This window comes from Diplotaxodon limnothrissa, linkage group LG19 (assembly GCF_057381915.1).
Source record: "Diplotaxodon limnothrissa isolate DT_005_m linkage group LG19, D_limnothrissa_male_GT1.1, whole genome shotgun sequence".
In the NCBI taxonomy this organism is placed as follows: domain Eukaryota; kingdom Metazoa; phylum Chordata; class Actinopteri; order Cichliformes; family Cichlidae; genus Diplotaxodon; species Diplotaxodon limnothrissa.
This window is the reverse complement of record NC_140614.1, coordinates 1,448,731-1,460,874: the sequence shown is the minus strand read 5'-3', so window position 1 is coordinate 1,460,874 and position 12,144 is coordinate 1,448,731. Positions and strand designations below refer to the sequence as shown.

At 43.7% G+C, this 12,144-nt stretch overlaps 1 protein-coding gene across 1 annotated transcript in view; it reads left to right on the top strand.

Moving 5' to 3' along the window:
* LOC146611516 (B-cell lymphoma/leukemia 11B-like) overlaps positions 1-11,916 on the top strand; it is a 33,034-nt gene extending 21,118 nt beyond the window's left edge. Inside the window, exon 3 of the mRNA XM_085342774.1 lies at positions 9,917-11,916. Coding sequence (XP_085198900.1) covers positions 9,917-11,916 — 2,000 coding nt within the window. The remainder of the gene's footprint in view (positions 1-9,916) is intronic.
* The last annotated feature ends 228 nt before the right edge of the window (positions 11,917-12,144 follow it).

Genomic DNA, 12,144 nt, shown 5'->3' with positions numbered 1-12,144 from the left:
GAATAACAGGGTCTGAGTTAGTATGAATGAAAGGTTTGTTAACGTGGGGCTAAAGTCAGTGGGCGTTGGGAATGGCAGGAGGAATCATTCAGTTTCTAAGGTAATGATGATCTTTGTCACTGAGTGATAGTTTTCCTCAGTTTCCTTTTCCTTCTGTAAGTTAGCTGATGTTCAAACTTCTCTTCATGCTAACCTGCAACGAAAAACAAAGTAAATGCGGCCTGGCTTTGGTACAAGACTAACTACTAAAATACATGTTTGGCTGTCGTGCATTCCTCCTACAAAACACTTGAGCTAACAAGCTGCTGTACTTTAGCACTTAACCAGTGTTGATGGTAACAACCAGTCACACCATGTCAGCTGTTCACAGATGGCCGACCAGTTTACTGTCTGTCGTAACTGGTTCTGTGTAAGTCACGTGGTGATTGTTAGATTTTCTAAGCTGCAGTTAAACTAGTTTTCATGTGCTTTGAATACAGACATGTGAAACTGTTACGATCCACCCAGTCACCACTCGGGGGCATCTCAGCCACAAACTAAAGTTGTTATGTTTCAGCTCACTTACGCGCATTTTGGCCTTTTAGCCTTTTTTCCGTTATAAGATTTCACTCGGAGCATGCCACCAGCAGGTGTATCCTGGAAGGCTCTGTGCTCACTTGGTGGATGAAATTGAAATCACTGCATGCTATGAATCAGTATGACTCTGCTACATTATATAATGGGCCCCCCTGCCTGCAGGTATATACTTGAGCGTTAACAACGCAGCCTTTCAGGAGCTCTCCAGTCATGTAGCCCTTATAAGGGCCTCCAGCACAGACCTGTCTCATCATCCCTCCATCCATGTCCTCCCCTAACCCCCTTCTGGTCTGGATCTGCTCTCGACCTGCCCCACTTTCCTTCCTGCTCCTACTTCTCACTGCTGTTTCTGTATAAACAAGTGGAGTCTGACCAAAACATTCAAAGCCCAGTCTACACTCCTCCACCATTAACCCCCTATTGTACTTCTGCTTCTGCGTCCACAGATTAAGTTGGTCAAGTCAAATATGTCTGTTTTAGGGGAGAAGACGTTTAAATAGCTGCTAAAGATTACCACGCTGTGGTGGGTGAAAAGGTGAAGCTGATCACGAGGAACAGTGTTAAAGTCATGAACCTGGTTTGTGATGAAATGAGGGAGAAAGGCACCAGAACAACAGAGAGAGAAATTCTTCTCTTGCTGGTGTCAGGCAAAGCTGTAATATGTCTTATTCAAACAGGAGGTGCGCCGCTACATCATAGTCTTGGACGGAGCTGCAAGCATATGTGTGTGTTGTGTGTTCCAGGAGACTCCCACTTGGCAGTGTGCAAGAGGAGGTGGAGGATGGGTGGGGAGGGATTTGGACGGGACAGGTGACAGGGAGACATAGAGGAGATGGCGAGGGGTTCCAAAAATGTGTTGGACTGCCGTCTTAGTGGAATCAAGCTCGTGGCAGCGTTTCTTTATTGTGGCTACAGAAACCAAACCAAGTCTTCACCTGACAAGATGTCGATGACTTCACCTCCACAGACAAAACCCAGACTCTCCACGATCCTGAGCACTGGGCATTTTTTTAAGTAATGCAAACATGTTTGTTCTTGTTTCTCCGTTTAGCAGAAGCAGCACAGACACGGACGGATCAGCTGTTGTCCTGGAGAGTTGGGGTGGATTTACCTTTTATGTGCCACATCTGTACTCTATCAGTTAACCACGTATCTAAGTGCACCTCCCACTTGCCAGATCATCCTTGCTCCTGTAAGGTCCCGGCTTACTTTCAACTGTAAACACAAAGTCCACACGCTGAAAGAGTGACAGGTATCAGGTGCTTCTCCATGCCATGTGCATATGAGTGTGTCCAGGATTAGGCGCACCCCCCACAGGCTTCAGAGGCTGTGTTTGGGCAGGATGAAGCCTTGTGTAGAGTCTATTGGTGACAGCTTCTTCCTCACACACACACACACAGCTTCATGCGCGCTCCCCAGGTGCAGTGGTGCGGGCCAGTGTGTGGGATTAGCTGGTATGCTCTGGCACTCTCCTCTGGTAATCCCTCTAATTTGTTAACAGGGCACAGAGACAGGGACACACACACACACAGCTTGCTGCAGCAGTTTGTTTTGGATTGCATCTCACCCCCTCATTTTGACTACAGGACCACTTGTCATGTGGCGAGAGGGACGGAGCATCTCGTCTTTGTCCTCTTCTTTCTCTCACTGCTGCTCCGCTTCCCTAATGAGCTAAATGCATTCTAATTTGGCTGTGATGAGCTAAGCCTTCCTTTAACATCCCAAGAATGTCAAAGCCCCCTCCCTCCCACCCCCTCCTTGATTTGTCATGAGTGCACGGCTTGTATACACATTTGTGTGCGCACACCTTGCACAACCATAATCCTTTGTTGGCTGGATAACGTGCAGAGAAGATGGGGTAATGCTAAAGTTCAGCACATGCTGAGACAGAGTGAGGGAACAGAGAGCAGCAGTGTCTAAATAATGTTGATTCTGGATGTCGATGAACTTTGTTCCAACTGTCAGGTTGGACTTTTGAGGTGTTGCTTTTTAAGCAAAACACGGCTCCTCCAGCTACTGACAGCAGTGACTGCAGTAATCTCATGTAGTATTTGGGAAAAACAACCCAGCTATTGAGAGCTGAGTACAGTCTTTGAAACAGTGATACAGTAAAAGTCATGGTTTGCCTCTTCAAATATACATACGTGTCACTTTTACGTTTGGGCCTTTCGTCCACACGTACATGGCGTTGTCGATCACTGAAAACTGCGATTTTAAAAACTCTGTTTTTACGTTTACGTGTGGACGAGGAAAACAGAGATTTACTCACGTAACGTCAAAGGTGTGTTATTGTTTACATGAGATTCATTTCTACAATAGAAGAAGAGAAAATATTGTTGCTGTTAATCTATCGGCAGTTTTTACACACATATACACACAGTTACTGGAGTCAGAGTGAACTTCACAGACGTTCTCACAACGTCGGTTTTAAATAAATTAAATTTTTAAAAAATTTAATGTATGTACCCTGTATGCATTTGATTTATTCCTAAGTTCCTGAGACAGCCAAATACTGTCTTTTGTTATTAACATTTGAAATGTAACACGAAATTAGCTGCTTTTCCAGAAAAACACAAACTTTTCAGAAGTACTTCAGGTTTTGTGAGGGTACAAAACCCTGTTTAGCCGTTCCCTCCCAGGCTTCTGATTGGCCAACATTTTGTTTTTAGCGTTTACATGTGGACGGAGATATTTTTCCAAAACTGCACGTGTGGACGGGATTAAAAAAAAAACGGAAACGGAAAATCTCAGTTTTCAAAAACACCCGTGTACGTGAGGACGTAGCCAAAGTGTTGTTACTGAAAACAGTTGGTTATAAGCAGCTCGTACAAATAAGCTGAGAAAATAGTTTCTGAGAGTCTCCAAAGAAAATGACGTTTTTATCACCAGTTCATGAACTAAGGCTATCACTTATTATGAAATTAGCACAAAATCCAAACCAAGCACTAAACTTTCCATTTAGCTAAAGTGATTTGATTACAGCTGCTGCTGTGGTGTTGTTGTGATTGTAGTTATGGACACATGGTGGACGGCGTAAAAAAGCTGCACTCTGCACACGTCATTGAAAACTAGCAGAACACTTTAACTCTGCACCAGATGAACTTGAAACGATCCCATTGGCTGGAGACACACACACCAAATAAACACTTGTTTAGAGAAAAAAGTGTCCTCTACCGTGACAGTGAGGTATGTAGAGTGTCCACACGTGTAAGAGTGGACAAACACGGTGCCTGATTTGCTTTGCTGCCATGCTATGATAGTGAATCGGCCGTGCAGGAGGAGAGCTCTGTGTGTGAGGTCAGGGGGCACCATGGAAGAATAATAACGCAGCTTAAGTATGCAAAAAAATGTCAGGAAACTTTTTACAAGTGGGACAAAAGGCCAAGAGGAGAACATGCACACACAGATGTACACACAGAGTCCCTGCGCTCCCGACTCGTCACAGCTTTTGTGCTTTTTGGTGTGGAAAAGCCTCACAAAGGTAAAACAAACGTGTTAAACGGCTGCTTAACCTCGTGAAGTTAAAATCAACCAGGTTGTTCTAAACTGTCGGGTCAGAGTTCGTGGTTGGATTTGGTCGATGTGTTATTTTGTTCCTGTTAACACGTAAACGGAAAGCTTTTAAGAGAAATCAAAATGTCTGGACCTTTATTGAAATGGCACATTTTCTGCTGCTGAGCAGCGTGTGGCTCGAATAAACCCATGTTTAGGTGTTGAACGTTCAAACATGATGGCAAAGAAGACATCGGGAGGACGATATCTTTATAATGGAACAAACGGTGTTTTTTCCTGATGATGGTTTAAGTAAACTAGCTAAAGATGATGAATCACACTTTATGAAGGGAGCTTTTCCCCTCAGATCAGCCTTCTTTGTTCTTCTTTTTAGAGTATTGCAGAAATTGCTATTGCAACGAATAACATTAGGTGTTTGAGTTAGCATGAAGTGAAGTGGAGTGGAAACTTTTAGGCCTAAAATTACTTTATCTTTATTTTTGTAAAGCTGCCTAATTTGCATTAGTTTTATCTATGAGCAAAATGAAGACTGGCCTGACGCTGCATACCAGTCTACTCTATCTTTGTGAAACCTGCCGCGGGTTATTTCAGTCACTCAGTGTGTGTAAATACTTATAAAGCCATATATGCAGGGTGCAGTTTGCAAGAACATCAAAGGCTAGATTTGGTCTTTCACAATAAAACAATAAAGAAACAGCGTGCATTGATTGTTTCTGCTTTGCTGCAGAACATCATCTCTTTCACCCTCATCTGCAAATCTGTGGACAGAATCTTTTGGACTTTGAGCTCTGAAATGTGTTTTACAGCATCGTGGCCCACAGGCTCCAACTTTGAGTGGTGCAGTGAATTAAGTCGAGGATGGGGAAACTCTTTTCACACTGAGCGTGGCTGCTCAATCACTTGCAAAGTCAACAAACTGTGTGTATAAAATTTCTTCAGGAACCTTCAGCGACGTTTCTACCTGTGAGCTGTGAGACAGAAGCCTCGGTGCATAACTGCAGCTCAATAAGCTGAAGTTAGAAGCTACAGATCTCATTTTGTGAGTGATGTAGATTATCCAACGCGCAGTTTAGACTCATAAGGAATGTTTCCAGGACTTTTCTGTCAGGCTCTGAATCCTTTGCGTTTCTACATACATTGAAACAGCGATGCTTGACGGCACAGTGCAAAGTCAGAACGTGATCTCCGAGTCTGCCCTCGTGAGCTCGGAAATTCAATTTGAAATTCAATTTAAAGTCAATTTCTGATTTGAGTATTGTTTGTGCTGCAGTGTAAAAATCAGAGGGTGGGGATAGAAATGTAACCCCACTGAGGATAAAAATAATTTAGCAGAAGCAGGGGTGGGTGGAGCGGGAATTTGCTCCGATCCAGGAATTTTACTTTGATCTTATAAAGTTGCGGGGCGACTGGAGCTGGTATTGCTGACATTTAACTGCAGTTGTAGTAAAATTCATTTGATATTTTTCTCTATATAAGAAAAGCAAAGGAATAGCTGCAGCTTGAGAGGATAGAAAACACTGGAAAGACGAGTCTGACTCTGTGTCGCCATAAAGGAAAAGGATCTTTGTAGGACACAATAATCCTCACAGCCTCGGCTGACACTCACTGCATTTATCGCACACATTTGTGTTGATCCGTGCGTCTGCTTTAATTGTACATCTCTTCCTCCCTCCTTCAACTGTAATAGCTGTGATTTAATTTGGCTATTTAACCTGTAATTCCAGCGATATTTATTGAGGACCGAGGAGGAGAAAATTGGGCCATTAGCCGCCCCAGATGAATACACTGAGATGAAAATGAATGCTGCTAACTGCCAGTTGACCTTTGCACCTTTGCTTTTCTAGACATTCCCACTCTTCCCTTTTTTTTATTAGCGGCAGCAACAGTAATTACGGCAAATTGAATCATAGTGAAAATTGGAATCTGACAGTAATGAGAGTTTTATACTGTGTGAAAGTGAACCCGGGAAGAGAAATGAAGAAGAGAGATTACTTAAAACGTGGCTGCTGCATATGTGCCGCTGGACACACACAAACCAGACACCATTATCACTGGTTTCAACTGGGAGAATCCTTCCAGTCCAGACGACCCGATCGCTGCGTATTTGTTTGAGAGGAAATAAATCATATTAAAATTCATCTTCCTTACTGCTCATCACACTGGGTCGATGATATTTGGTGTCCGTAGGGTTGTGTCTAATAATGTGACATTATACATACTGAAGGTGTGTGTGTGTGTGAGCCAAACTAAACACAGGCAGAGAGCCAGACTGCACACAGCGTCTTTCGTCTTAGAGTTTATGGACGGATGGGTTTGAATGGAGAGTTTAAGTTGCTTAGTTTTGTCAGCACCTCTGAGGTTTACACATTTAAAGATAATTATTTCTGTTTCCTGTGATCGAAACATGAACTGATCCCAGAGCATATATATGAGCTATTGTTATCTGTCGATTTTAAAACTTACATTAAGGTTTATTGTTCATTTATTTCAACAAACAAGTCACATATTTGATGCAGCTGCCACTACTGCACAGTAAGGCCAATGGCCAACAGTGGCTCTGATGTAATAGTACACTTTCCTGCTTTTGACCTCATTTGGTCATTTTTGAAAGAAAATGGCACATTGGCCTACATCGCGTGATTAAACATCTGATCACAAATAAAGCAAAGCTGCAAGTTAGCTCAGCAGGCGACTCAAACTGCACCATCACTCGTCCAATCTGATGAACGATGAGTTGCATCATTTCCAGGGGGGATATTTGGGATCACTCCCCAATTTTATTTGTAGCATATCTGCAGAGACAGGCTGGGAGCCTGGATACCAAACTGCAGCTGTAATTATTTCATCATGAATCATTTCAAATCACTAAAATAAAGCCAGTTCAGACAGGAAACACTAACATCCCTCGTTCTCGTCACATCACAGAGCAAACACACCCTCTCGATCTGGAAGTCTATTTAAGCCACAAAAGATGCTATTTTGTCCTGTGATGTGTCAGTGCTGCTGTTGCCCCGCATCTCTGCGGTGAGAGCAGTCAGAGGATTTTCACACAGTTTTTGCTTTTGTCTGGCAGCTGAAGAGGGCATTTGAACAGCAGGAGCACATTAAGGTAGTGTTGTCTTGGCAGATGGACACTGAACAGTGAGACGTAAAACCAGCAAAGTCGAGTTAAATAACAGCAAAGTAAGCAAACGTTATTTTTTTACATGGCAACATAATTCAGCTAAGTTAAAGTTTATCTGTCATGGAAAATAATCTATTCTATAAAGGACAAAACTAGGTGCTCAAAATGAACTACTATAACCTTTACTGAAGCACGCGGCCCACACTTACTGTAAACAGACGTACAGTGGGTCGTAACTCAAGCCGCGTGTGCGCGTTCGACACAAACACACAGGCACAGTGTATCTGTGCAGATGCTGAGGAGGGGAGTGTGTTTTCTCATCCCCTCCATAAAGCACGGCCCTCTGCATTCTACCAAATAAAGTGATGAGCAGCTCCCTCGCTCTCCCTCGCTCGTTCTGTTTTTTCATATGGAAATAGGAAATAATGGGGTGATTAAATAGAGTCGTATATTAAAGTACAGCTGACATTAGAATTAGCATAATGTGCTCTCGCCTCAGGCTGCATACTTTATTTGCCATCTGCGTTAGACTCCTTTCCCCTGGGAGGGTGCGCGCACACACACACACACACACACACACACACACACACACACACACACACACACACACACACACACACACTTCCCCCAAGCAAAAACCATGACCCGCTCCCTCCACTGCGGCCAGAGTGAAATGGCGCGTTCTCTATTACTCGCTCCCTGTTTCGTTTGCTCACGCACACACACACACGCACAGACACACACACATTCCAATGACTTCTGTCAGCAGAAGAGAAGGGGGTCAAGCTAACAGAGACGGTGGGGTTGGAGGTGGTTTTTTTTTGAGTGTTAAGGGTCTTAAGATTCACTTAAGATTCAGCACTAAAACAGCTTGTGTGTGTGTCTGTGTGTGTGCATGTGTGTGTGTCTGTGAGAGAAACTTGCCAACAAAAGCTGAGACACGGGGAGCTGTTATTTTTATTGTGTGTGTGTCTGTGTGTGTGTGTGCGTGCGGTCTGCTATAATTAAGTCAAAAGGCTATACAGGACTGTGGAGCTAAACAGCTGTTCCACCTCTAGCCACTTAACGCACACACACACACATGCACACACACAATCTTTTGCAAGCAAGAGATGGTATTTTTCTTTAATATAAATGAATAAATTAATGATTAAATTGATGAATTCTAACAAAGCATTATTTTCTTTCTGTAGATTTTTATAAAAAAAAAAGATTAAATATTGTGTGTGTTTCACAGAAATTTTAAAAATGTAGACTAATAATACATTTCATACATTCCTAAAATATATATTTTTAAACAGGCAAATAGAGAAAACTGTATTTATACTGGAGAAATGTGAAATGAAAAAATATTAGCTTCTCTGTGACGTCTGATAAAAACACATCTACATTAGAACCAGTATTTATATATATGTGTGTGTGCGTCTGTGTGATTTAGTGCGTGTGTCTTTGGCTGCCAAAAAGAGTCATGGCCATGTATACACACACACACACACACACACACACACACACACACACACACACACACACACACACACACACACACACACACACACAAATAAGGCTAACAGGGCAACAATTAGAGCAGCATATGTTTTGCCCAGTATCTGAAATGAGTGTACTAGGTCAACACTTCACTGAATACAAGAACAAGCGTATAATTACCATTATCTCTGTGTGTGTTTATACTTGTGTGTAAGGTTTGCTGTTTGGATTTAGTTATATGGCACATCAGTGGTTCTTTAATATTTGAAACTCAAATCTGTTAAAAAATTAAAAAACAAGGTTTCTTCTGAAAATCTGCTGATTTTAACGTGTGTGTTTCTTTTTTGTGGTTTTCTGTCATTATTTTTTTCACTTAATTTCTGCTGCATGACTGACAGATTTGTCATTCTGCTAACACTTATAATAAATATAAGTAATGAATTATACAACTTCACCTACTTTATCAATTTACCATTTATTAACTATGATTATTATAAAATTATTTTAAGAAAAAGTGTTATCATCAGCTATCGCTGCCTCTTGGTTGTTGCCCAGCTACACAGTCAATACATAAGGTTCAGCCCTAAATAGGGTTTAACAAATCTTGGACTGCTCAGTGTTACAGGAAATCACAACGTAGTGTTTTCTGCTCCACGTTATAAAACACTGAGGATTTAGATTAGTTTATTCAGATAAACACATGATTTTATTTTTCTGTCTATGAGTATTCTTGTCCTAACTAATATGACTTTAGCCAATTTATTTCTGTCATCCTTGGAGAAAATCATCTAGCCTGCTTACACACATAACGGTTTATCTATCAAACACACAGCAGCCACATATAGTACACTGTAATAGCAGTTGTTAGTGAGAGAGTCCCTGGACTAAGGGAGCACCTCTTGGTACATGGATTGAGTGTGTGCTGATCTAATGTGACTGTGGAAATGCACTTGTCAAAACATGATTAGTATTAGAATTTATGTGACAAGCTGAGTACCCATAGTCTTTGCAGCTAGTAGCAGTCCGAAGCAGAATATAAAACACTCCAGCACCTCACTGCCTTCCAGCCAAGAAAATTTTACACAACGCGGACACGTTTTTAAAAAGTTATTGTTAAAATCAATTAAAATCATGAATGAGGTCACATTAATGTAGCCTATCTCACAGAAAAGAATCTGTGCTCACATATTTAATTTATTGTTTCTGTGTCTGTTGCAGGTGGAAGAGATGAGCCCTCAAGCTATACATGTACCACCTGTAAGCAACCCTTTCCCAGCGCCTGGTTCCTGCTGCAGCATGCCCAGAACACCCACGGCATTCGCATTTACCTGGAGTCCAGCCCCTCCAGCGCAACCCTCACCCCACGCCTCACTATGCCTCCACCCATTGGCAACGACTCCATCCCACAGTCCCCCCTCACCAACTTTCTAGGGGATACCAACCCTTTCCACCTACTGAGGATGACAGCACCCCTGCTCCGTGAACCTCCTCCAGGCTTTGTAGAGAATCGTCTCCCCAGTACGCCTCCATTTGTCACTCCACCTCCCCGCCATCACCTGGACCCCCATCGCCTGGAACGCCTTAGTGCAGAGGAAATGGGCCTCATCTCCCAGCACCCCAGTGCCTTTGAAAGGGTGATGCGGCTAACACCTATGGCCATGGAGTCCCAGTCTATGGACTTCTCCAGGCGGTTACGAGAGTTAGCAGGGAACACTAACAGCACCACACCACCATTATCACCCAACAGGCCTAACCCTATGCATCGACTACTAAACCCTAATCCCTTCCAGCCTGGGCCAAAATCGCCATTTCTGAGCACTCCTCCATTGCCACCAATGCCCCCAAACAGCACCACCCCTCCCCAGACGCAGAACAAGATCAAGTCCTGTGAGTTCTGTGGTAAAACCTTCAAGTTTCAGAGCAACTTGGTGGTACATCGGCGCAGCCATACTGGAGAAAAACCATACAAGTGCCAGTTGTGTGACCACGCTTGCTCTCAGGCAAGCAAGCTGAAGCGCCACATGAAGACCCACATGCACAAGGCTGGATCCCTGACGGGGCGTTCAGATGATGGCTTATCCACCACGAGCTCCCCAGAACCAGGCACCAGTGACGTGCCAGGTGAGGGCATGAAAAACCGTGATGCTGATTTCCAGGGGGAAGGCAACGAGGAGGAAGAAGAGGAGGAAGAGGAAGAGGAGCTTGAGAATGAGAGTCGACCAGAATCAAATTTCAGCATGGAGTCTGAGTTCTACCGGAACAGGGAGAATGGTTCTAAACCTCTGTCAGAGGAGAAGTCGTCCCTTGGCCTTGAGAAGATAGTGGAAGGTGGGGGGCTCAATTCTATACAGCAGTACAATAATTTGATAGTTGACAATCGTAAACGGATGCCCTTCTCTAAGAGAGCCCTGGATGGCCAACGGGATACTGGAGATGAGGATTCAGTGGCTGGGGAAATAGATGACCACCAACAGGAGAGGACAACCATTAATGGCCGGAACTGTGGCTCCGGTGATTCTTTCTCAGGTCTGTTCCCCCGTAAGCCCACCCCCATTACCAGCCCAACCCTGTCCAACTCATCAAATAAGAGGATCAAGATAGAAAAGGACTTGGACATTCCCCCTGTACCCCACATTCCTTCTGAGAATGTGTACTCCCAGTGGTTGGTTGGCTATGCTGCCTCACGCCACTTCATCAAAGACCCTTTTCTAGGCTTCAGCGACTCCAGACAATCGCCCTTTGCCACCTCCTCTGAGCACTCTTCAGAGAATGGCAGCCTGCGCTTCTCAACCCCTCCAGGTGACTTGCTAGATGGGGGTTTGTCTGGCCGCAGCGGCACCGCCAGTGGGGGCAGCACACCTCATCTAGGTGGTGGCCCTGGTCCAGGTCGACCTAGTTCCAAGGACAGCAGGAGGTGCGACACCTGCGAGTACTGTGGTAAGGTGTTCAAGAACTGTAGCAACCTGACGGTGCATCGGCGTAGTCACACTGGTGAAAGGCCCTACAAGTGTGAGCTGTGCAACTATGCCTGTGCCCAGAGCTCCAAGCTCACGCGCCACATGAAGACACATGGCCAGCTTGGTAAGGAGGTCTATCGCTGTGACATTTGCCAAATGCCCTTCAGCGTGTACAGCACCCTGGAGAAACATATGAAAAAGTGGCATGGAGAACATTTGATGACCAGTGAGGTCAAACTTGAACAAACAGAGAGGGCCTAAAGCTAATTCTCTGTTTCCGTACTCTTTGACTTCAAAATAACAAAAAGGGGTAGCTGGATACTTTTTTTATAAGATATTAATTTTGGGTTAATTTTAATTGTGTCTTTGATTAAATAAACTGCCAACTGAGAAAAAAAAAGCGTGAAAACAGAGATCAACTGAAGCTGTCTAAACTGCCTTATGTGGCATTCGTTTTTAAACAATCCGTCAGTTGAGTTATAAAATATA